Below are 27472 nucleotides of genomic sequence, written 5' to 3'. Positions count from 1 at the left end.
ATATTATGTGTGTACTTTGGCTAGTCATGTAAAGAAAAATGGACCAAAAGGTAAAAAAAACATAAATTTTTATTGCACTTTCTGGCAAAAGGGTGATACAACCCTAGAAATTAGAGTTCACAACAATTACTCTTCCAATTTTGTTTTCACTGAAACCACTCAGAATGTTCTGAAACACATACGGTGTGATGTCAATAATGTATGTGGCCACCATCCGCATCCGCAGGCTGTACTCCACTGGGAAAGTCAATTTTCAAGTTTCCAGAATTACACCCCCGAATATAGCAAAGTTATAGTCCTGATCCCTAGCAAATGTAGACTAGTGTAATTAAATGCAGTGTATGGGATGATGCATGTTGGCTGAAATGGAACTAAAACAACAAAATCCATGAATATACAATAGAACAGCTGTAGAATAACTGTCCACTGGAGTGACCACTATACATGAAAGGGTTTAAAAGATTAAAAAAAAGAGCCCCAGACTTGCCCTTCCCATCCTGTTTCCAAAACGCACTGAGCACTACATTTCCCAGAATCCTTTGAGGGCGCGACAGCTGCTGTGCGCTCCGGCTTGCCCGCAGCAAAGTGATGAGAACACGCCAAACAAGGTACAATGAGAGAACGTTGAGTTTACATTTCGCCTGCACCCCCTTTGAACCGAGTGATGCCCAAATCTGGGAAGTAGCGCAATGGCTGTCGAAGGTAAGACGCCTCACATGTGCGGACGGCTGCGCAATGCCACGGTTTATTTATTTATTTTTGATTTGGTTTGTTTTATTTTTGGCTTTGCTGGAGTATAAACCCAGACAATAGTTGTGTTGGACTGGATCTGCATGCTGTGTGTGTGTGTGTGTGTGTGTGTGTGTGTGTGTATGTGTGTGTGTGTGCATGGGCTGAACCCAGACGCGTTCAGGTCAGCTGGGAAAACCTGGAACTGGTGCAGATGTGTCCGCATTCTGTGCACACGGACTGTCCTGGACATGTTCTCCTTTTATCACAGTGTACAATTGAAATGACACCCCACTGTTATTCACCGCCGTGGGTCCGTGATCACACACACACACACACACACACACACACAAACACACACCGTATATAGTGGTGTGAATGCGCAGCCTCTTTCACCCTCTTTTTCAGCCTCTTTTTTTGCTGCGTGTGCGTAAGAGGAGTGAACACTGGTTAACAGGTTCTGCGTCCACGTATCCTTATTTTGCATAATCACCCCCCTGGTGGGTTTGGATCTGTGTGTTCTCAGAAGGAGCTGGATTCCTGCAGTGCTCACTCAGACCTGATCACACTAGACATGAATATAGCTCTTTAGATTTTTATTTATTATTATTATTTTATGTGCGTGCGCTCCTCGGTCTCATCCATCCTTCTATCCATCCATCCAGTCTGAATGATCCTGCAACATGTGGAAGCGAATACTTAGTTGAGGTTTTGCACGTCCCCGGACATTAGAGGTGAGGTGAGGGGGACAGTGCGCGTCAGTGTGGGCAGCAGCAGACACTCATGATGCTCGGCCAGTCTCCTCATCTTATCGGAGGCATCCTGTGGATCCAGAATCCAATGAGAGGTATGTTAGAGCTGGACTGGACTGGAGGAGGGCTGTCACATACACATACACATATGCATGAGGCTTTTCCCAGCCTGTGTGTGTGTGTGCAGGTATGCTTGGTATGATGCTCACGGCTGCACTAGAACAGGTTCATCATGTCTGTGTCATTGTCAGTGGTTGTGACCTGAACCTGTCAGTCCTGTTGCAGAGGTGGACTACACCATGTTATGTTTGCCTGTCAAATGTTTTTCCTCATAGAACAGATTCAGTGTGCACGGTGCAGACCTTTACAGAGCCTGCTTCTGTGGTGTAGTAGGACTGTACATGGGCTGTCAAACTCATTCTAGTTCAGTTCCACATTCACCCCAGTATGATCTCAAGTGGGCCAGACCAGTGAAATAATAACAGTGAAAAAAGTCAGTGGCGGCACCAAGAGGGGGCATGGCAGGGCAAACCCCCCCCCCCCCCCCCCCCCCAGTCACAACCTTTGCCCCCCTAGTTGCCCCTCCACCCAGATTTGGGCAAATCTTTGCTTTTACTTTGCTTTTACAGGGTGGGGAAGCAAAATTTACAATATTTTAAGGCAGGGATTGAAAGACAGTGTATGACCAATTAGTTTATTGAAAGTCATGAGAATTTATTTGCCACAAGAAAATGGACATAATAGAAAATGTTTTTATTCTATGTGTCCTCCTTCTTTCTCAATAACTGCCTTCACACACTTCCTGAAACTTGCGCAAGTGTTCCTCAAATATTCAGGTGACAACTTCTCCCATTCTTCTTTAATAGTATCTTTAAGAAAGTCGACATTGCTGTGTGATGTTCTATTGGTAGCATGTTCTAAAACGCCCCAAATAGCAGAATCCAGAGGGTTTAGATCTGGGCTAGAAGGCGGCCATAAACATGATTCTCAAAAATTGCTAAAGTTGGATTTGTTGCTGTTGTCAACAAGTGTTTTGGTGTTCTTGTGTAAGATTTTAACTTCAAATCCTATTTTACTGCATTTCTAACGGTCTTGTTTTCTACCTCAAGTTCAATTGCCATTTTTCTCATGGATTTGGTTGGATCCTTTAGGATTTTGGATTTGAGAGCTTTAATAAAAGCTTTGGTACGTTTTTTGTTGCTTCCTCCACTTCCAGACTTTCTCCTAATAGTTTTGCTCATAGTCATTCTCTTCTTTCCATTATAAACAGTCTTTATGGACACTCCAACTATTTTTGAAATCTCCTTTGGTGTGACGAGTGCATTCAGCAAATCACACACTCTTTGACGTTTGCTTTCCTGATTACTCATATGGGCAAAAGTTTGTGAAAAGGTATGGATAATAGTGTTAGGTATGATTATGACATCAATATATGTTTGGTTTCAAAACAATTGACGTAGTGCCTGCTGAGAAAAAACAACTAAATGTTCATTGTAAATTTTGCTTCCCCACCCTGTATTTTTTTTCACTAAAATAAAAGATAAAATGATAAAATAAAATGTTTATGTTTATGTTTATGCATTTGGCAGGCACTTTTTTCCACAGTGACTTACAGGGGAAAACCAATCAAATCACTCAGTCAATCAAATTTTATTTATACAGCGCCAGATCACTAAAAAGTTATCTCATGACACTTTATATATAGAGTTGGTCCAAACCAGACTCTAAGCCAATTTACAGAAACCCAACAGAATCCTCCAGGAGCAAACACTTGTGACTGGAGACAGTGGAAGGAAAAACTTCCCTTTAACAGCAGAAACCTGGAGCAGACCCAGACTCCTGGAGGATGGACGACTGACAGGACCAGGTTGGGTTAAAGAGAGAGAGTAAAGGAAGAGAGAAAGAGAGAGCGATAGAGATAGAGACTGGGGGAGAGGGGGAGACACATGGAGGCAGTTGAGGATAAGTGAGTGATGATGATGAAGGCAGGAGAGAGGCAGGACCACCGCAGCAGGTCCAGAGATAATCCTGGAAGAATCTGTGATAATCCTGGGAAAAACCTTATTAAAATATTTAAAATGGAATGTCTGACAGCGCTAGGACAGGAGGTGCTCTCAGAAGAGCTGGGTCTTCAGGAGCTTCTTGAAGATAGGCAGGGACGCCTCTGTTCTTGCAGCACTTGGTAGAGTGTTCCACCAACGTGGAACGACCCATGAAAAGAACCTGGCAATCTGACAGGCTGTAGTTGTCATTATTTATAAGTTATTATGTTACTATTTTACTGATCTGACCCAACTGAGATCTGATTGGTCTGTATGTGGAATCTGAATCAAAATGATTTGTACACCATTGATTGTTAATATCGTCAGTGTCATTTTTGCATTTCACTAATTCATCCTACAGGCCGGGCCGGAGTGGACCCTTTGGTGGGCCGGATTTGGCCCCGGGCCACATGTTTGACACCTGTGCTTTAAGAGATAGAAATACATGTTTGGAGACGTAAATATTTATTGTAAAATGATATTGTGCAGAAGTTTGGAGTGTTTTAAGCCGTACTGATTTGAACATACATTAGAACAGGTGTCAAAGTCAGTGTAGTTCAGGGGACACTCACAGCCCAGTGTGATCTGAAGTGAGTTAGACCAGTAACATAATAAGCATAATAACCTGTAAATACTGTAACTCCAAAAATGTCTTAATGTGAAAAAGGTCAAATTACATGACAAAAATGGGAGCAGCCATGTGCAACCTCAAATTATTTATCCCATGAAGACCCAGTGCTACTTTTGTTGTACTTCCCAATTGTTTTTTCTCTCTTTTTAACCTTTCTTAGGTAATTTATCTCCATTTATTATAATATTTACCTCCACCAGGAGGTATTGTGATCACTTTGCTTTGTGTGTTTGTGTGTTTGCGTATGTGTTTGTTTGTCTGTTAGCAAGATAACTCAAAAAGTTATGGATGGATTTGGATGAAAATTTCAGGAAATGTTGATACTGGCACAAGGAAGAAATGATAAAATTTTGGTGGTGATGGGGGGGCATGGGGTCCCACTGATCTGCCTTGGCAGATATCTGTGTTCTCCGAGTGCTTTTCTTTTTTCCTTTGTATTTTGCGTTTTTTCTGTGTAAATCATGAATTTTCCTATATTTAATTGACTGATCATGTAGATCAGGGGTGTCAAACTCAGATCCTATAGGGCCGGTATCCTGCATGTTTTAGATGTATCCTCTTCCAACACGCCTGATTCAAATGATAAGCCTATCATCAAGCTCTGCAGAAGCCTGATAACGACTGTCAGGTGTGCTGGAAGAGGGAAACATCTAAAACATGCAGGATACCGGCCCTTGAGGATCTGAGTTCGACACCCCTGATGTAGATGTTCATTAAATCTCAGATTAAAGTTGAGTGTTATTCTGTCAAAACAGAGAAAACTGAAGAAAAAATGACTTTTTCAGCAATAATATCAGTAACTGAACATAAACCCAGTGTCTCCATCCACTATCATTACGAGTTTTACTGGTGAATCAATGTTGTAGAAGATGACGGTGTTTCCATGGTAACTGTGGAGCCTCTGAACATCGTTATTTTACTGGAGATCATATGGGTCTGTATATGGAACCTGAACTAAAATGCTTTGACTGTGGAATTTTTGCGCTTTGTAAATTCATCCCATGGGCCAGATTGGAACCTTTGACGGGCCGCATTTGGCCCCCGGGCCACATGTTTGAGAGCCCTGACCTAAATAAAAGAATAAAATACTAGAATAAATTAAAAACATAGAAAGCTGTACAATTCAAAACTACAACAACAACAACAACAACAACAAAATAAAGACAGAATGGGAAAATATGTTTCCAGGCTATTTCTATTCTATTCTTTTCTATAAAATATAAAATTCAGAACTTCTTGAAGTGAAGCGCTCATTACATGCAGGCTGTTTTTCTTTTAGAAGCTTTCGAAGCTCAGAACCAGAGCAGCCAAAATGTTTCCAACTGTGAGAGCGTCCATGGGTCAGAGGAAGTTTGACACTGCTTCTACATCTGGAACATCCTCAAAGTCACTGTGTAGGAGTGAGAACCGATGAGAACAGCAGCTGACATCTTAATAGCATACACCGATAAATGAAACTTAAAGGGGTCATATTTAACTAGATCCACTTTTATTAGTCTTTGGTTCATTTATTTGAGTATTTAGACCCTAATAGTTCAAAAATTTTGAATTTGAATCCTCCAGGTACTGCAAAGCTAGCTTTATATTAATTTTGGCAAAAATCAAGTAGATTTCCACAACCTGTTTTAATTCCTGCTTAATTTGTTACGTCTATAACTAAACTGAACATCAAAAGAAACGTATCACATATTCTATGTGCTGCCATTTCACACCATTTTATTAAATATGAAAACAAATTCTTTCTTGTTCTTAAAAAACATTTAATTAACAAACAAAATACAACAAACAACAAAACAGTTGCTGAATATCCAGAGGATAATGTAAAATATGACAAAAGGGTAGTTCAACAAAGTTCACATTAAGCAACAAGCAACATTATTAATCCACAGCACGTCAAAGGTTGACCAAATGGTCCAAAGGTGCACCGCCTGTGTTGGGGCTCAGGGAGGACGGACCCAGGACTGAGGACACTGATCTGGACCATTTGGTCAACCTTTGACGTGCTGTGGATTAATAATGTTACTTGTTGCTTAATGTGAACTTTGTTGAACTACCCTTTTGTCATATTTTACATTATCCTCTGGATACTCATCCACTGTTTTGTTTGTTGTATTTTGTTTGTTAATGATATGTTTTTTAAGGACAAGAAAGAATTTGTTTTCATATTTAATAAACTGGTGTGAAATGGCATCACATAGAATATGTGATAAGTTTCTTTTGATGTTCAGTATAGTTACATCACAACATTTGCACATATAAGGTCAAGACTTCCGACAAGCATTTCTCCGAGTATGACATAATTGTTTGTCAGCAGCAGCGGTTGTAGTAAAAACTGAAAATATGTCCAAAGTTCGAGCCGATTGCCTAAAATGTTCAGTTGTTGGTTGAACGGGACAGAGCAGCACAGCCAACAACCTGGAGGGGGTGGGGCCTGAAGTGGCTCATTTGTATTTAAAGGGCCAGCGCTCAAAACCACCTTTCTGGTGTCATTCCTCAGAAATAGGGGTGAAGATGGACCTGTGGAGTTGAATTAATGAAGAATTCAGACCCAAACAGAGCATTTACAGTTTATGTAGACCACAGGGAAATGTTTGAAAATGCAGAATTCCATTTAAAACTAGAAAAGCACTTGGAGAGCGCAGACCTCTGCCAAGGCAGACCAGTGACAACCCCCGATCACCACCAAATTTTAATCATTTGTTCCTTGTGCCAGTGTCAACATTTCCTGAAATTTTCGTCCAAATCTGTCCATAAATTTTTGAGTTGGCTTGCACACAGAAAGACAGACAGACAGACAGACAGACAGACAGACAGACAGACGCCGGCAAAAACATAACCTCCTTGGCGGAGGTAAAAAGCAAAATATCCCTCCTTTAAAATCCTTTCTAGTAGTGATCTGTGGAATCATTCATAGAAAATGCTCTAGAACCCTGTTTTAAAGGTCGGTCTGCAGAACGGCGTGGCCTCCTCACTCTGATGTTTTTTTTCATTTCTGGTTCTGTGTCAGCTGAATGTGAAATGGTACTGTCACCCATTTCAAAGCTTCAGATGTGTGTGTGATGACGTACAGTGAGCACATCAGCCGCCATAGCACTGACATCCCTCCAGCGTATCCTCCAGTATAGTTTCACGCATCTCTTGAGATTTGTTTTTTCCCGGAGCACAGAATGAAAGCCGCCATGGAAGCTGCCTGCAAATGCACACTTTGTACCAGAGCTGCCTGTTTTAGCTGTTAATCAGTCATTTTCTTGGCATTTCTCACCTCATTTTACCTATGTTAAAATATATAAACGACAGAAAATGTAAATAATATAATGAATACAGTGGGAGCTTTTTAATAGCATCTAAATATATTCTACAGTTATGTAGAAATAACCTTTAACGTAACCATAAAATCTCATAATTATTACCGTTTTATCATTTCACCCATATATTCAGTATTATTTTGTGCCCTAAGTATTACTCCAATTTTAAAAGCATGTTGTTTTAGCAGCCATGTCACATACATTTAACCCTGTAAAGCCTGAACCATTATATCATTGACAGATAATTCCAGTTCTTTGAAACTGGAGCCTTTATTGGTCCTTCTGAACAACCAAAACATTTTTTTCATATATCAATTTCCATGTATGAGTTTCATTTTGTATCATATTTGATACATTGGATCTCAATGCTCAAATATGGTTATTTTTGAACAAACATGATATGACACAAACATGTCTAACAAATTGGTAATTCCTTTTCAAAATTAGCAAAGTTCTGTCTTTTTCCTGATTAATTTAACCCATAAAGACCCAGAGCTACATTTGTGACAGTTCGCAAATGGATTTATCTCTATATTTAACCTTTCATAAGCGATTTATCTCCATTTATTGTAATTTTATCCTCTGTATTTTGCATTTTTTCCAGTGTAAATCATGTATTTTCCTATATTTAATATACAGGTCATGTAAAAGCTCAGATAAAAGTTGAGGATTATTATATCAAAAAGTAGAGAAAACTGAAGAAAAAATGACTGAACCTAAAGATTGTGTGTCCATCTAAGTACAGTTACAAGTATTGCAATATTCCTAAAAATAGCAGAACTTTATGTTTTAAGTGCTGAGTAATAGGTTGTATTTTCAATGTCATTGCACAATAAGCATGCTCAGTACGTAGATCACAGAAGACAGCCGTAAATGGGATGAGAAGAGATGTTTTATTTACAGGCCCCGTGCAATCATAACTTAGAACAGTGGTTCCCAACCTTTTTTGGCACGTGATCCCATTTTAACATCACAAATTTCTGACTTTTTTTTTTGCTAAAATTAATTTTTTTATTTTTTTTTTTTTTTATCATGTAATAGTTTGCTATACTATGTTGCAAATAAATGTTAATTTTAGATGACATTTAGTCTAAATAATGTATATTATTGTGGACGGAGGCAGTAAAGCCAGGTGTAGATTACTGCACAAAGGGAGAATTTGATTTTCCTTGGTCAGGATATGTACAGTCAGTCCAGCTTGGATTTACAAGGCTGACAATTAATACTGAACAAACAAGAACTCAAACTATGAATTATGAAAGAGCTGCAGCATCTGAAACCGACCACAGTGAACATTTGACAGATAAACAGAACCACGGTGCTTCAGTTTCAGACTCACAGTTTGTCATGTCTTGTATGGATTGGGATTGTCTCTGTCAACTCTATACAACTATATTTCTTATTACTAGCTAATTTTTATTTTATTTTTTATTTTTATCAATTACTAGAATTTTCAGGTGACCCCATTTGAATTCCAGGTGACCCCATGTGGGGTCCCGACCCCAAGGTTGAAAAACACTGTCTTATAAGCTTCACGTGCTGCATCAGCTGTTAGTTTACATTATAGCTCTGTTAGCTTAGCTTCCTTTTCAAACTTGGCAAAGTTCTGCCTCCTTCCTCATTAATTTCATCTTGTAGTGTCATTGGAAAGGCCTCTGTTGAACAAATTCCTCCCCCTGGTGTGTCTTGTATCTGTGTATTGCATGTATCTACTTGTATACATCAGGTTTTTTAAGAAAAAAAAAAATCACAGTGATCATGTAGAGGGCTTCAGAACTCATGTATCAAATATAATACGTTTGGCGTTATAGGGTGAAGAAAGCACGTCTTGAAAGCAAACTGAAATAATTACAGAGCATGAAATAGGTATATCTATACTATTTTTGACTTGAGCGGTGGTTCATGCAGATAGAAGACAACTCAGTGCATTCAATCATGATTCACTGACTTGTGTCATTGAGACAGATGAATTATGAGTCACATCCTCATTCCCTGGAGCTGCAATAACTAATACGCCTTCCAGAATTTGGGGAGGGGTGGGGGGGGGATCTGACCAAAAAAAACAAAACAAAAAACAAAACTGCATTTCCAAAGACAGAGGGTCAGATCAGATTTTGCCGCTGCAGCTAAAAACTTCCTTCCCAGCCTTGCAGTGTACTGTATCTGAAATACAATACTTTGAAATGCTTCCTCTTTGAAGAGCACACAGAAATTACTCTGCCTCTGAGAGAAAAGGGCGATCTGGAAGAATCATGGCTTCCATAATTGCCTTTTTTTATTTATTTAGTGCTGAAATGAAGGACTTGATAGACATGAATCATCTAATTATCATTTTGATAACGGTGCAGTCTTTCTTTCAACTAAGATCATTTGGTAATCGCTTATTAAATGCAGAGTTCAATACCTTGGCAGCTTAAATAAATCAGCATAATTCCTGCTCATTAACATTTTAGCACATCTTTGTCAGATAAGTATGCAAAAGCATGCTTAACGCTATTATTATTTTCATCGTGTTCCTGTATTTCTCCTTCTAAACCCAGTGAAGGCGTTTGTTTCAAAAGCACATCGCATCCTGATTTCGGTTTCAGATTATTCCACAGTTAAGAAAAAAAAAAGTCTCTTTCTTTTTTTTGTTCTCTCTTTTTTTTTCAGATTGGATCTAATTAAAGCTAGTTTGGTGTGTGTGCATCTCTGCAGTTACAGCTGTCTCTGCAGGTTGAACCCAGCTCACTGTAGCACAATCACTTCCAATTTAAGTTGTGATGTTTGAGGACAATCCCAACTCTGCTGTGTGACTGTTATTTGTTCTAGTGCTCCACCAAGCCCGCTAAGACCCAAACTATAGGTCAGCTGTTTAAAAATTTATCACACATGAGAAGACAATAAACCCTCTGAAGAAGCAGCACTTTTAAGAGTGCCTCTGCCCGTTTGACTGCTACTTTGGAACCATCTTTCACTTGGCAGACTCTGTAGCAAATAAACGTTCTGCAACATTTTTGTTTTTATTTTTACAATACTTTCTGGTAATATTACAACTAGGGATGGGAATCGAGAATCGGTTCTTTTTGAGAACCGGTTCCCAGTAGTTTGATTCCTTGGAATCGTTTGCCTGCCTGCTTAACGATTCTGCTTATCAATTCCGCCCTCGTTGTGCATGTGCGATGACGTCAGACGTACGCTGCATTGTTTTGGTCAGAACGTAGCCAACATGGCGTTGAGGTACAAACGGTCTAAAAAGACGACAGCAGCTCCACTTACTTGGAACACTTGCAAAGCTTCCATGTCTTCAAAAGGGTGGAATCCCAACAATATCCTCAAACATTTGTCCACAGCATGTGAATCATTTACAGGAATGTCACGTATTTTATACTCTACTTAGCGACGCTTGTGAATGTAGCGGCAGAGTGAACGCTGGGCCGGTTCCAGTGTGGGCAACAAACGTCGTAACTCCTCAAATACAAGTTTCCGAAGGTAAGACACAACGGGAAAACAAGGGGAGATGAGCTGAGTCGAACCGGTTCCACGTAGTAGATATGCAGCAATAGAGGAATTAGTGAAGAGTCTTTAGTTTCACTTTCACTGTACCCCCCCCACCAACCGGGCCCGGCGTCATCTGTTCTTATTATTTGTACAAACTGTATATGTTATATTTTCTGTGCAGATGGAAATATAAAAGACAGTTAATGCAAACACACCCGTTTGTACTCTTTTATTCCTTCACCCAATGACAAAAGAATTGATAAGAGAATCGATAAGGAATCAGATCGATAAGCAATATCAATAATGGAATCGGAATCGTTAAATTCTTAACGATTCCCATCCCTAATTACAACTGACAGAAAAGTGATTTGATTCACACTCTAGAGCAGTGGTTCTCAAATGGGGGTACGCGTACCCCTGGGGGTACGTAAAGGCACTCCAGGGGGTACGTGAGATTTTAAAATATATCTAAAAAGCAGCATCCATGCAAAAATCCTTTAAAAATAATTATTAAATTAATTAAATATTTCAGGAAAATATATAAGTTCATAAAATTAATTTTACATTCAGTAGGTTATTCAGTTTCATCATCCTAAAATCCCAGAGTCTCCCCCATACCAGAATGGTTCGACCCAACCTGTCATGTGTCACCTAGCATCACCTGTCAATCACTTGAAAACTCAAACAATGGAGTCGTGGTTGAAGCGTAATTCTTTTGAAAACACAGAGGGACAAGTGGCAAAGAAGGCCAAACCAGAGCCGGCAAAATCTGTATCTTGAAGATTATGTTTTATTTGGATTTACATCCACAAGTTGCAACCCACCCAAGGCACTGTGTTTTTTCTGTGGGGAGAAACTAGCTAACAGTAGCATGAAGCTAACAGCTAACGAGCTAACAGTAGCGTGAAGCTAACAGCTAATGAGCTAACAGTAGCATGAAGCTAACAGCTAACAAGCTAACAGTAGCATGAAGCTAACAGCTAAGGAGCTAACAGTAGCATGAAGCTAGCACATCTGCAGCGTCATCTGAAGATTAAACATGGATGTCACGTTGGTAAGCCACCTGACTTTTTTAAGAGGAAACTGTCTGAATTCAGATCATCTCAAGACACAATGCAGAAGGCCTCCACATCAGCCAAAGCCCTGGAGGCCTCTGATGCAGTGTCTTTGCTTGTAGCTAAAGCCAAGAAGCCATTCACACATTATTAGTTTTATGTGCACAAATCTTTATTTATAATTAACCCTTTCGTGCATGAATTATGAGAACCTTAGTAAAGGTTTTTTTTCTTGAGCGTTTTTATTCCTCCTTAGACATGAAAAAAAAACAAAAAACATGCAAATGATTTATTTATTTTTTTTTCATGGAGCTACAAAAAATTCCGTGCATTTATTTTTTGAGGTAAAAAAAATGTGTGTTTAAAACCCAATATCAGAAAGTATGGAAGAGGATTAGGGCCACTAGAAAAAAAAATACAATAAATTAAAATAAGGTCCAATATATGTAGATTTTTAATTAATATTATGGGAAAAAAAAGTCAGAATTCTGAGATTAAAGTCAGAATTCTAAGGAAAAAAGTCAGAATTCTGAGGAAATAAAGTCAGAATTCTAGATTAAAGTCAGAATTCTGAGGAAATAAAGTCAGAATTCTGAGATTAAAGTCCAGTGGCCCTAATCCTGTTCCGTAAGAAAGTAATTTGAAAACAATGAAATAAAAACATTTTTAATGCTGCAAATCTGATGTTTTCTCCCATTTGAACATATTCTAATGCTAATTATTACTCACTTCATGGCGGTAACATGCAAAAAAAACCTTTGTGTCCAACAAAAAACAAGTGATTTACACTCAGACGTGTTATTGCAGATCAGTTTTATCAAGAACAGTAAAGGTACAGGAATGGTCTGAAGGTCAGTGTATTATGGGATGGTGCATTAGTGTCCACTGTGTTGGCTGATATGGAACTAAAACAACAAAACCCATGAATATACAAGAGAACAGCTGGAGAAGAACTGTCTACTGTAGTGACCACTATACATGAAAGGGTTAAGTTAATTCTTTCTTTCTTTTTTTACTTATATCTTTTTATTTCCAAATAGTTCAAGAGAGACCACTACAAATGGAGTTCCAAAGTTTAATAAATCAGACACTGATGGCACAGCACTCTGTTTTAAGTCATTTTTTTCAAACAAAAATGCTTTGCGCTGGTTAGGGGGTAAATATTTCACAGGGGGTACATCACTAAAAAAAGGTTGAAAACCACTGTTCTAGAGCAGTGGTTCTCAAATGGTCTATAACTATCACTCCTAAATGACAATCCGTGACCCAAATTACAGTTAAATTTCTAAAATATATTTAGCAAGTGGTGCCAGGCACAACAAACCCCACCTCTCACATGTATTGTAGTTAATTTTGGCATCAATCCAGCTGATGTCAGCATATTAATTGCCTCTGTGTATAATATATTTATCTATCTGGTTCCAAGATCTTGACACAGAACTGTTTTTTTGTTTTTGCATCAGCTGATATCACATTTACTGAAAATGCAAAATTTATCGTAACCACTCAGGTAGGGATGTAACGATATGAAAATTTCATACCACGGTTATTGTGACCAAAATTATCACAGTTGTTATTATTATCGCGGCAGTGTTGAAATTGTGCTCAAAATGTTCAAAAAGTACTTAAATACACACTGAAATTATTTAACCAAGTTGTATTTTGGGGGAAAAAAATAAATAAATAATAATAATAATAATAATAATAATAATAAGCACAATGCACTTTCTCCTGGCAGAAACATTCAAATATTAACCCTTAGTGGTCTGAGCCTGTTTTGGCTGTTTTTCAGTACTTTTGGTTTTACCTTTATATACTATATAAACAAATGTTTACTATACCCATGTTTGGTATCTTTTTTTTCAGCACAACTTCATCATCTGCCTATTTTTTTTTTTTTTTCACTTTAACCTACTATAAAAACACAAAAAGCCAGAAAACATAAAAAAATGGATAAAATCTGATTTGAAAAATGTATATAATTTATTGCGTAAATAACACACAGATGCTTAACGAACCTTTTCAAAGACTTTAAAAGTGAATATTGGTTCCAAATATTAGGTATATAAAGTAAAAATTGTAATAAACTAAAACTATACTCAAATATTTGACATAAAAGCGTAGCTTTACATAAGTGTTTTCTCTGGAAAAGTGAGGTAATCAAATACAGTTGTCATGATAATTAGAATTTTAACGGTAATACTAACCGTCTGCAATTTTACCGCAGTTTATCGTTATACCGTTAACACTGGTCTACAAGGAAAATGCTTCCAGAATAAAAGTAATGAAATTTTACCACATGAGAGTCACTGATAAAGAAAAATCAAGTCAAAAATGCTGGTTGGCTGAACTTTCCAAGATACAGCCTTGGGTCAAAATGTGAAATTCAAGAATTAACGAGAGAATGGGTTTGACTCAAAAGGAATATTTGTCTCAGAGCTACAAGATCTACTTGAAAACACTGTCTGCACATTAGAATACATTCACTTTACAGGTTCTATTTAGTGGAAGATTTATAAAACTATTATAGAAATGTACATAAACCAATATATATGTGTAATAACACTTAATCATATACTTTGAAAACATCAGCAAACCGGCACTTTTGTCATTTATTTTCCAATTCATCTTATTAAAATACGGAACATTTAGCACATTTAATCTCTGAAGCAAATCATTTCTAAAAAATTGTAGACCAGTGTAATCGTTACATCCCTACACTCAGACATATTCCCCTGTACATGCTCCTCGAAATCACTGAACTTTCCGTGGTCTTTGTTTTACACTCTACACACCGTCTTACATGAATAAACCACACACACACACACACACACACACACACACACACACACACACACACACACACACACACAAACACACACAGCGGCATCAATGACCGCTGATGACATAACAGGTCTGGAAGGGTTGTGTCATTTCATAGGGGAATATTTCAACCCCTACCCCTTGCAGCTCCATTTCAAGGGGTGAATTAGGATTGGGTCTTACTCCAGCATAAATGAAGAATCGTACTACCTCTGCTGTCTGTGAGGATGAAGTTACTGGATCATTTACATGGACTTGACTATTGCTGCTATGATCAGGTTTTTGAAGAAGGCCGTTTTTGTGTCAGTCTGTGAACGTCACTTTCAGACACGCTCTGCATTTATACAGCCGGAGTATTCCAGAGCGAACCAGGACACTGTAGTGTATCACTGCATGTCCTTATCCCTGTTTCCACCCACCTGGAAACACATTCACAGCTTCAGCCTCCTGACAGAAACACAAACAACGGCAAAAGCATCTTATCTGTGGCATGGAAATGAAGGACGGTGTTTTATTTTGGTTTTTAAGCATTGACCCTTTCGTGCATGAATTGTGAGAACCTTAGCCAAGATTTTTATCTTGAGTGTTTTTATTCCTCCTTAGGCATGAAAAACACAATGCGAACGAGTTATTTTTCTCTATGGAGTTACAAAAATATCCGCGCATTTAATTTTTGAACTAAAGAAAGGTGTTTAAAACCCAATATCAGAAACTGATATGAAAACAATGAAATAAAAACATTTTTAATGCTGCTTATCTGATGTCTTCTTACATTTTAACATAGGGCTGTGCAATTAATCGAAATTCAATTACGATTTCGATTATTAGACGCAACGATTACAAAAATTATGTAATCGAGAAAAAAACGATTATTAATTTTGAGTTGTTTTAATTCACGCGCATGCAAGCTACCATGAGCTGCTCAGCCCCGCCCCCCTCTAAGCTACTGCTGCCTGCTAGCCGGCAGGTCCACCCCAAGAGGAAAGTTGTACCTAGCGGTCTGGACAAATGGCAGGAGAATCACAACAGAAGTGCTTGGTAAACAAAAAAGGCAAGTCAAATTCAATTGTATGGAATCACTTTGGGTTTGATGAAGAAGACGAAGAGCAAAAACACATCACGTGCAAAAAGCGTTTCGTAGTTGTGTCCGCACCGACCGCTAACACAACAAACCTTTGTAACCATCTAAAGTTGAACCACCGCCACCGTTATCATAATCTTATGAAAAACTAAAACACATAAAAACAACCTCGTCCGCAATGCAATCTTCAGTCTCCGAATCTCTTTACGCTGCAACTCCCGTATTAACCTAACCCTAACCCGTATAACCCTAACGTATGTATTCTAGATGGCTGATGTATACAGAAGGCTTTAACTGAAACCTTACGGCACGCCACTGAATTTACTGTGTTTCGTACTACATTGAACATACTTGAATTTATAATTTGCACTTTACGTGTTTTTTTTTTTGTTTTTTTTAAATTGCTGCAGTTCTGTGGCAAGTCTATAGCAGTTTAATTCCAGTGCACTATTTGTTTACAAAAGGAAACATACTTGAATTTACAGTACACTTATTTGCATTCAAAGATTTTTTTGTTTCGTACAAAACTGAACATACTTTGCTTTAGTGGTTAAACGCTTTATTTATGTTTAAAGAGTATATTTTACATTGTTTTGCAAGAAAAAAATAAACAACTTTAAGGTTAACGAATAATCGTTTTTAATAATCGTGATTTCAATTATTGCTAAAATAATCGTGATTATTATTTTTTTTCTATAATCGGGCAGCCCTTTTTTAACATATTCTAATGCTAGTAAATACTCACTTCATGGAGTTAATATGCAAAAAAAAAAACCTTCTTGTCTAACAAATAACAACTGATTTACACTAAAACCTGTTACTGCAGATCAGGTTTATCAAGAACAGCAAAGTTACAGCAACGGTATGAATGTCAGGGTATGAGATGGTGCGTAAGTGTCCACTGTGTTGGCTGATATGGAACTAAAACAACAAAACCCATGAATATACAAGAGAACAGCTGGAGAAGAACTGTGCACTGGAGTGACCTATGCAGCAGTTACTGTAATGTCTGATTTAGATTTCCAGTTTGTGGTCAGTTACCATTAGTCTAACATTTATCATGTGTGCAGCATATGTACTATATCCTGAATGTGATCCAAACTGGGATAAGCCTCATAAATGCCATACTGGTTTCCATGTTTAGAATAATTCCCCAATCCTTTCTCAGTATAATATAAAATCCAGTGCGGTGCCTTTGCATAGCTTCAAACTGCACTTTTTTACTAGATCTTCATTCATATTTCATCTTCCCACCGGCACCTGTAGCAACATGCCTACGGCAACGCAGTCCGTTGCATTTTTATGGAAATGCAGTGTGCTATTTTCAGCCTTTGTGCCTGCTTATGTCACCTCAGTCGCCGCTTTGGGAAAGATATAAAAAGCCTGTATGTTGTATGGAGATGATGTAATACGTGTATGTAACCGAGGTTTTTACAGTAAGATGACAAATGAAAGGAAAAACCTGATGGGACTAGTCTCTTACCCCCCGTCCATAGTCCATGAGGGGTCACTGAATGGTGTGTCTGGAAGCAAATCTGTCTCATCAGACTTTGAGTTATAAAAGCCACTGAATTTCTTGCACTGAATTTTTTTGCACTGAAATTAAGTATCTGAATTTTTTTTGGCACTGAAATTAAGTATCTGAATTTTTTCAGCGTCACATGACCAACCTAACGTAACTCGATTGGCTGGCTGGCAGTTCGACTTGAGATAGAATCATTGCTTATTCTTAGTGTCCCGGATGTGTGATCTGAATTTTAAGCATCTGAATTTTTTGCGTCTGAATGTTTTTTATTCTAAATTTATGAACATAGTAAAATTGAGAGACAAAAAATTCAGATACTTAATTTCAATGCAAAAAAAAAATTCATTTGAAAACAACAAATTCAGATACTTAATTTCAGTGCAAAAAAAAAAAAATTCAGATACTTCATTTCAGTGCAAAAAAAATTCAGATACTTAATTTCAGTGCAGAAAAAAAAACAAATTCAGATATTTAATTTCAGTGCAAAAAAAAAATTCAGATAATTTCAGTGCAAAAAAAATTCAGATACTTAATTTCAGTGCAAAAAAATAATTAAGATACTTAATTTCAGTGCAAAAAAAAATTTAGTTGAAAAAAACAAAACAAATTCTGATACTTAATTTCAGTGCAAAAAAAAAGAAAAAAATCAGATACTTAATTTCAGTACAAAAACAAATTCAGATACTTAATTTTAGTGAAAAAAAAAAAAAATTCAGATACTTAATTTCAATGCAAAAAAAATTCAGATACTTAATTTCAGTGCAAAAAAAACCCCCAAATTCAAATACGTAATTTCAGTGCCAAAAAAATAAAAAATAAAAAAAATTAGATACTTAATTTCAGTGCAAAAAAAAAAAAAAAAAAAAAAAAAAATCAGATACTTAATTTCAGTGCAAAAAAAAAAAATCAGATACTTAATTTCAGTGCAAACAAAATTAAAAAATTCAGATACTTAATTTCAGTGCAAAAAAAATTCAGATACTTAATTTCAGTGCAAAAAAACCCCCCAAATTCAAATACGTAATTTCAGTGCCAAAAAAATAAAAAATAAAAAAAATTAGATACTTAATTTCAGTGCAAAAAAAAAAAAAAAAAAAAAAAAATCAGATACTTAATTTCAGTGCAAAAAAAAAAAATCAGATACTTAATTTCAGTGCAAACAAAATTAAAAAATTCAGATACTTAATTTCAGTGCAAAAAAAATTCAGATACTTAATTTCAGTGCAAAAAAAACCCCCCAAATTCAAATACGTAATTTCAGTGCCAAAAAAATAAAAAATAAAAAAAATTAGATACTTAATTTCAGTGCAAAAAAAAAAAAATAAAAAAAAAATTAGATACTTAATTTCAGTGCAAAAAAAAAATCAGATACTTAATTTCAGTGCAAACAAAATTAAAAAATTCAGATACTTAATTTCAGTGCAAAAAAAATTCAGTGCTAGAAATTCAATGGCTTTTATAATTCAAAATCTGCTGAGACAGATTTACTTCCATAGGTGTGGATCATATGTTGTGGTTTTCACTGTCACCACATCTCAACAGCCTGGGAGATGTGGAGAACACATGTTAAGAGTGTGAAGGTTCAGGCTTTATGTGTGTTCACACTCAGACACTGGTTTGACATTTATGGATTCTGCACAGTGACTGGAAGATGTGGTGGCTACGCTGGACTGGGTTCACTTCTGGCTCCAGGCCATTTACTGCATGTCACTCCTGTCACCTCTTTCCCCACTATTCCTGTCTCTCTCCACCTCCAGTCAAAACATAAAAAGCAGAAAAAACACTAATGTTCCTACAGTTCCTACATCAAACGCAGGTTTACTAGCGACTCCCAGAAATATTACAAAGAAAATGGGGGACGCAGCCTTTACTAACTATGCACCAAAGTTATGGAATACAATTCCAAAAGACATTAGAGAAGCCAGTTCACTGAATATATTTAAAACCAAATTAAAAACATTTTTATTCTCATTAGCCTTTGAAAGGAGATAAAAATGGGGTCACAATTCAGGAACCAGGAATGTGCGGTTTTTCATTTTTATTTTATTTTATTGTATTTCTGTTTTTATTTTTTATTTTACTGTTTTTCAAATTTCATCTTATTTCTTGCACTTCAAAAATTCTATGCATAATCAAATATTTTAATGTGCGCTGTTTTTATATTTATTTTTATTTTATTGTATTTCTAATCAAATCTAAATGTATTTTAATATTGTATTTTTTTTCAATCAATGTGAAGCACTTTGGGCTACAATTTCTGTATGAAAGGTGCTATACAAATAAAGTTTATTATTATTATTATTATTATTATTATTATTATTATTATTATTATTATTATTATTATTACAGTTTGGTAGATTACAAATATCAAGCCTTGTCGGTGTCGTTTGTTGAATCTACACTCCCTCATCAGGTGTAAATGCACGATCTGAAACTGCATTAACCCTTTAACCTACAGGTGTCAAACATTGGGCTCGTGGGCTAAAACCGGCCCTCCAAAGGTTCCAGTCCGGCCCACTGCATGATTTCACAAAGTGCAAAAATTATACTAAAGATATTAACAGTCAAAGGTGTTGAACTCATATTAGTTCAGGGGCCACATTCAGCCAAATGTAAAGTAAAATAATAATATAATAACCCTTTAATACTAAAATGTGAACAACCTGAAAATGAAGTGCCATTTCAACAATATTTTGGCTTTTACTAAATGTTTTGTGCATTTGTAGGTCTAATCTGTAACTTAAGATGACACACGATAGCCTATTGTAGAAATTATTGTTATTTTAGTTCCAAATTCCAAACTTCCAAATGTTAATAATATTCTGTATTCTGTTACCAAATGTTTGTGTAACATTGTGTGTAATGCTTATGTACAAATGGTAAATCGACGCATAATATTAAAATTGCTCTTATTTTTCTGAGGGAATTTTAATTTTTTTCTGGTTATTCGCATCTTTTTTGTGAAAGGATAGTTTGTGGATGTAAATATTTTCAGAATTTAATATACTTTATCGCACTAAATCAAAGAGAAAAACTTGGAGTTGTCATTATGTCTAGATTATTATGCTATTATTTTAATCGTTTGGCCCGCTTGAGATTGAAATGGGCTGAAAGTGGCGCCTGAGCTAAAATCAGTTTGACCTACTTTAACCCCTCAGACATGATTCCAGGTGTCATAAAAGCTGCTGTGAGTGTGTGTTTGGGTTCATTTTCATCAGTGGTTTTGTTTTACTGTGTGTTTTAGGGTCAAAACAGGTGGAATAACAGAAAAAGACAAAGACAGGAATTGAAGTTTGATTGTTTTTTACTAAATAAGGCACTCAGAATGTACATCAGTAAGAGATTTAGGATGCTGAACATGAACTGTGAACTGGAACACACTGAACAACAACAAGTATTTGAATTTTGGCCCAGTGGTTTTTGTTTTGGGGTTGCTAGCTGCTTTATGGCACCTGGTTGAACTCCAAAAAAGGAGTTGTACGTCAAAACTGGGTAAAAACACAGTAAAACTAGAAGTCGAGAGCCGAAAAGTGCGCCCAACAGTACCCCCCCGATCACCACCAAAATTTAATCATTTGTTCCTTGTGTCAGTATCAACATTTCCTGAAATTTTCATCCAAATCTGTCCATAACTTTTTGAGTTATCTTGCACACGGACAGACAAAATGACAGACAAACCAATGCCAGCAAAAACATAACCTCCTTGGTGTAGGTAAAAAAAATAAATAAATAAAAGAAGATATCAACAACACTGTAAAAGCACAAAACAAGGAAAAAGGTGTAAAAAAAAAAAAGGCCCAAAACGTCTGTTTTTATTTTCCCTTTATTCAACCAGCAAGTCCCATTGAGATTAGAAGTGTCTTTTGCAAAGGAGATCTGGCCAAAGTAGCAGCCTTGTATATAATATATATATTGTGTTTGTATAAAATATACCTACTAGAAAAGCACTTGGAGAGCGCAGACTTCCACCAAGGCAGATCAGTGACCCTCCCCCCGATCACCACCAAAATTTATCATTTGTTCCTTGTGCCAGTATCAACATTTCCTGAAATTTTCATCCAAATCCGTCCGTAACTTTTTGAGTTATCTTGCACAGATAGACAGACAGACAGACAGACAGACAGACAGACAGACAGACAGACAGACAGATGCCGGCAAAAACAGAACCTCCTTGGCAGAGGTAGAAATATGTATTGTACACAGTGGTCCCTCAATTATCGCGGGAGTTACGTTGTAAAAATAACCTGCAATAGGCAAAATCTGCGAAGTAGTCAGCTTTATTTTTTACAATTATTATATATGTTTTAAGGCTGTAAAACCCCTCACCACACACTTTATACACTTTTCTCAGACAGGCATTAACATTTTCTCCCATTTCTCTCTTGTTTAAACGCTCTCAAAGTTCAAACCTTCACAGATTTTTAAAAAATAAGTACAGTATTATAGAAGGAACTGAAGATCAAAACCTGTTTTCAGGCCCAAACATTTGTTTGAGAAATAAAAATATAAACGTTCTCCTGTAAATAAATATGATAGCTTTTAGAAATAACAAATTTAATTTTAATGATCAACCTATGATGTTGGACACATAAGAAATTAATAGTGACTCAGGCATATTTCACAGTTCCTCTGACCGTGCCTCTTTGTCGTGGCGCCGCTCTGCTGTAGTGTCTTTTTTTTTTTTTTTTTTTGCTGCTGTCGTCCTTAAGTTATTTTCCTCCTTCTTTATGTAACGAACTGAAGATTCATTTATTCTGTAATGGCGCCCTACAGCTGCGTAACTTCTCCCTTCCTTCAGCATGTCCAGAAGTCCAACTTTTTGTTCGATGGTTTGCATCTTCCTCTGTCTTTTGGGTGCGACCGCAGGTGCGTTTGTCGGTGCAGAACGTTTCATTGACATTGTGGGTTTTTTCGGGGAGAAAACTCGCAAACATACAGCACTTCAGAGTCACACTGCTAGCGATTGAACATTTATGTAAATTTGGAAGAAGAACGCATTCTGTACTGTACAGGAGACACGGCATGGAGGAGATGGATTGATAATGGCCTACAGTCGCTTAGCCAATCAGGACGCAGAACACAATGCGCAGGTTCTCCTTTAGCCAATCAGGACACAGAACACGATACACGTTCATACGCTGTAAAAAAAAAAAAAAAAAGCATGCAAAATTGCACAAAAAAAAAATCCGCGAAACAGCGAATGGTGAACCGCGTTATAGTGAGGGACAACTGTACTTCTAAAAATATTTAATGTGTCGATCTCACTCACTGCTCTGTTTTGCCTCCCGTTACACAGGCGGCAGGGGGTGCACTGAGCATGCTCAGAAGTCTATGGAAAGCACAAGGTCTAGTTTATTTATCAGCACGTTTTGAAATTTTTCCTATTGAGCAAACGGTTGCATTTTTATGAATATTTCAAATAAATCATACATTCAGAACGCTCACCACAGACACGTTAGGGGTTAAAGGGTTAATTTGCAAAGCTCTCAGTTGATCGCTTCAGTTCTTATTGAAATAAACCAAACTGACTGCATCTGTGTTCATAAATCAATGTATTAGTAGATCCCCCCCACTGGCAGAAGTACCCACTTCCATCTGCGCCTTTTCTAGATTGGAGCCTTATACTAATCTGCTGCTAAGGCAGTGTTTCTCAAAAAGTGGGGCGGGCCCCCCCGGGGGGGCATGAAGGCTTGCCAGGGGGGACATGGGATCATTCCTAGGTGTTTATTTTTTCTTCAGGTTGGAACATGTATCAGGTGGAACTAATGTTTTAGCGTTGGAGCACCCTGGACTCATTTTAGGGACGTACAACAAACCAATCTACTGCCATGGTGATCTGTGTGGTGGAAAATTTACTTCTATACTGCCTGGTACATCTTTTTTATTGCTGAGTCATTATTCATGTCATATGTCTCTATGTGTGATATTTACAACTGTGTAACATCCTGACCCAAGAAGGGAGTTCTTGCCTTGATTGAGAATCCAAACACCTACATGTCTGAATGTGTAGATAGAGGATGGCGCCTGCACTCCAGATAGGATCCAAGCAAGGTTAGGGTGAAGAGGTCATCAGGACCTCTTCACGGAGCAAAGAAGGAGTAGTATGGAGTGGTACGATGTACGTAAGGGATGACCTCATGGTTTGAGGGGGTTGGATTTGGTTTTATATAATCTTTAGTTTTTCTCCTGTTTAATCAGACTTCACTTACAGAGCTTCTCTTTGAATGACTTCTCAAATAAATGATCATTTATTTTAACTCTAACTTTCTCTCCTCTTCTTTGAGTGAGTGGTGAGTTGAACATTTCTACAACATCTGTCACTGGACTAGACCAAGAGTTTAGGTTTGAATGGAGAAGGACTGGACTGGAAAAGAAAAATGTGCAATGTTTCTGTTTTTGCACAGTTTATACAGTTTGCACTTTAATGTTCTGAGATGTGCAATGGAAACAGGCTCACTGCAGCCACTGATATTGTTAAAATGTTCATCTTTGTTACCAAAATGTGTTTGTTGTTAAAAAAAAAAAAAAGTACCTTATTGTCATAGTTGTAAGATAATTACACATTTCCTATTTTTATTTTGAAAAATAATGTCTCAGGGAGCAGTCTTGTTGAGTTCATTTATATTGTTCAATCAAAAATCTACAGGGTGGGGAAGCAAATTTACAATATTTTGAGGCAGGGATTGAAAGACAGTGTATGACCAATTAGTTTATTGAAAGTCATGAGAATTTATTTGCCACAAGAAAATTGACATAATAGAAAATGTTTTTATTCTATGTGTCCTCCTTCTTTCTCAATAACTGCCTTCACACGCTTCCTGAAACTTGCGCAAGTGTTCCTCAAATATTGGGGTGACAACTTCTCCCTTTCTTCTTGAATAGTATCTTCCAGACTTTCTCGTAATAGTTTTGCTCATAGTCATTCTCTTCTTTCCATTATAAACAGTCTTTATGGACACTCCAACTATTTTTGAAATCTCCTTTGGTGTGACGAGTGCATTCAGCAAATCACACACTCTTTGACGTTTGCTTTCCTGATTACTCATATGGGCAAAAGTTTCTGAAAAGGTATGGATAATAGTGTTAGGTATGATTATGACATCAATATATGTTTGGTTTCAAAACAATTGACGTAGTGCCTGCTGAGAAAAAAAACAACTAAATGTTCATTGTAAATTTTGCTTCCCCACCCTGTATGTTATTTTTAATTTGCACAAATTGTTCAAGGAAAAGCAAAAAGTGTTCCAACGATATTGATGTTTCTTTCAATAAAAGTAATAATTGCACCACAGGTACAATGTTGTTGGGGTTGAGGGGGGGCTTGGAGATTTTTCGTGCTCCAAAGGGGGGGCCCGACAGAAAAAGATAGAGAACCACTGTGCTAAGGTAAATACAGACCAAAGTGAGGGGGATTTGTTTTTGGAGAATGGTGTTCATCCCTCTGGAGAGATCCCAGTCTGTTCTAGTGTTGGACAAACACACTCTTTAATTTGACATGCATCTGTATGACATCTGTATGTAGACACACACTGAGATAAATAATAAAAAAAAAAAAAGCCTAGTTGTGGAGCTCATGTCCAGCCTCAGCAGTGTTTACCCCTGTGGCTCAGCTTGTTCATTTCACTCCTTCGCTTTTTGCCTCCTCTCTGTGTGTCAAGCCTCCTTGATCTGTCCTGCCCTGCTCAGCCTCCCTGTGCACCCATTCAGAAAACTCATCTCAAATCCATGCCCTGGGATCCAGCCCAAGAATAGAATTAATAGAATAAACATGTTTATTTGAGCCGGTGGAATAGGATTACATCTCAGTCAAGTTAATCAGGAGTTGTTCCGTGAAGGTGCATCTTCCCAGCCCTACTCAGCAGGAATGGGATTAAGATGACAGAAGATGTAGCAAATGTCAAAGGAAAGCTGTGTTGCATAATCCTCCCTCGGGTAGACCTACGTACAGCCATCTTTGATGTTCCGCCGGAAAGTGCTGCTGCCAGGAAGTTTCAGAGCTATAAGCGGAAAATAAAAATAGAAACTAAAGGGAAAAGGGTACTACTGGGCACATACGCTAGCCATGTCAGCACAAACAAATGGGACTTTTATTCTCCTCAAGCCTCTATAAATAACTTAATAATATGATGCAGTGTAGAGGTAAGCATTTCCTACAGGATTATATGAAGTGCAAATACCTGGATGGATCTGTCTAACACCTGTCAGGGCTTTACTCTGTACACTCCTAGCACTTCAGGTGGATCAGTGTCTGATCTGAAGGCTTTAGTCCGTCCAGGTTGGCACGCAGCGTCAGACTGTCAGCCAAGGAGGTAGAAACCATCTGATAGATACAGTAAATGGGATGTGTGATATGATGATAAAAATATTGTGCCGTATTGTTTATTTATTGTTTATGTGTGGAAGGCACTTAATGTTCTCTCCACACAGCATCAAATATTAACAGTCATCAGGGATAGTGAATGTGATCCAGAATTAAGTCATTCTCAACTGGAAAAGAATGGGGAAAGTACTGTTCACTATTTAAGAGATGCTTTCACCTAACAGGCTTTTTGGCAATACACTTTCTGCAACATGAGCAATTTGTGTGTGTGTGTGTGTGTGTGTGTGTTGCTGTATTGTTTATTGAATAGCAGCAACTTCTATCACACGGTAGAATCCAGTTAAATAGTATGGACGGCATTGTTTACAAATTTCATTTTTACTTTGCTTATTTAAAATGTGCATGTCAGAAAGAGAGAAATAAAGAAATATGTTTGAATATGAAAATTTGTTTCTCAAATATGTATTATAATTAAAAATGCAGTAAGAATTAGGCCCCGTTTGGTCATCTTAAAGCTGTGGGAGACTTTTTTCACCAATTTTTCATCAAATCTGTCAAACCGCAGTCATAGCCTAAAGGCAGCCATACACTGTGCGATTATTTCGATCGTTGCACGCAGCTCCATCTCAAACTGTGCGAATCAGTCGTACAGTCAGACTCACGATTCCTGTTCTCACACTGCACGGACCGACGCTCGTATGCGACCTGACTGCTCACACTGTAGGACCATACACCACAGGACGCACGACACATTTGAGTGTTGTATCCGGAAATACAACGTTAAAATACCAAGGAATCCGTAAAAGTGCATAGACGATTGTATATTGGCGTGAGTCACGAAATGGTAGTGCTAAACAAAAACCAACGAGCTGCTTTGGTAATATGTGCCATTATCTGTGAGGAATCAAAAAAGAAGAAAAGACAACGATGTGTTTGGTGCAGGCATTGGTTGTCCAGACGTGGACAGTATAGGCTGTCATCCTACAGCAGGAACTAGAGGTAAGCTGCAAAAGCTAAACTGCACTAGGACAACAGCCAGCTACTGTTAGCTTGTACGCTACTGTACGTGTCTGTGTTCGCGCATGCACAGTGTGAGAATTTGAGGCCCATCGGTTCGTGGCACTGCTTTGACAGTACGATACACTCACGAGGAGCGAGCAGGATTTCAAACAGCTCCGTTTTCCTTGCGAACACACGATTGCTGGTCGTGAGGTGGTCGTGAGGTGCTAATCGCTTCTCTTTACCCCATGTACACTGCACGAAGCACGACACACGATTAGAGGCACATCGGGCCCGATCCCAGAAAGAGTCGCACGAGTGAGAAATCGTCTCTAAACTCGCACAGTGTAAGGCCGCCTTAAGTATCATGAATCTGTTAGTCTTTCTGTGATTCCTCACCTGAATCTGAACAATTTCAAAATGCCATCCACCATAAACAAACCATTTGTTTACAAACAGAGCCAGTAGGTGACTTGGGCATCTTCGGTGTTTTGTCACGACGTGCATTGTGGGAAGCCTGGCAGTAGTAGCTGCAACAAACAAGATGTGGAAACGGCTGGAGCTCCGCTTCCCTTTAGCTGTTTCCGTGTTTCAGCCGTTTCCACATTTCAGCCGTTTCCGCGTCGTGCTTGTTGCAGCCATATGACATCATATGGTTGCACTGCTGCTGCCAGGCAGCTGCGTGAATCTCCGCTTCCCAAAATGCATGTTGCAACAAAACTCTGAAGAT

General features: G+C 37.7%; 1 protein-coding gene across 2 annotated transcripts in view; it reads left to right on the top strand.

The window, feature by feature from the left end:
- The first annotated feature begins 563 nt into the window (after nucleotides 1-563).
- samd12 (sterile alpha motif domain containing 12) overlaps nucleotides 564-27472 on the top strand; it is a 383028-nt gene continuing 356119 nt past the window's right edge. Inside the window, exons 1-2 of one of the 2 annotated variants that reach the window (XM_030147093.1) lie at nucleotides 568-702; nucleotides 1433-1576. In XM_030147093.1, the coding sequence (XP_030002953.1) occupies nucleotides 1513-1576 (64 nt within the window). In that variant the 5' untranslated portion in view covers nucleotides 568-702; nucleotides 1433-1512. Of the gene's footprint in view, nucleotides 703-1432; nucleotides 1577-27472 lie in introns of both variants that reach the window. The other variant, XM_030147094.1, reaches the window with a different exon arrangement.

Source organism: Sphaeramia orbicularis, chromosome 11 (genome assembly GCF_902148855.1).
Source record: "Sphaeramia orbicularis chromosome 11, fSphaOr1.1, whole genome shotgun sequence".
Classification (NCBI taxonomy): Eukaryota; Metazoa; Chordata; class Actinopteri; order Kurtiformes; family Apogonidae; genus Sphaeramia; species Sphaeramia orbicularis.
The sequence above is the reverse complement of the archived record's forward strand: the minus strand, read 5'-3'. Positions and strand labels throughout refer to the sequence as shown.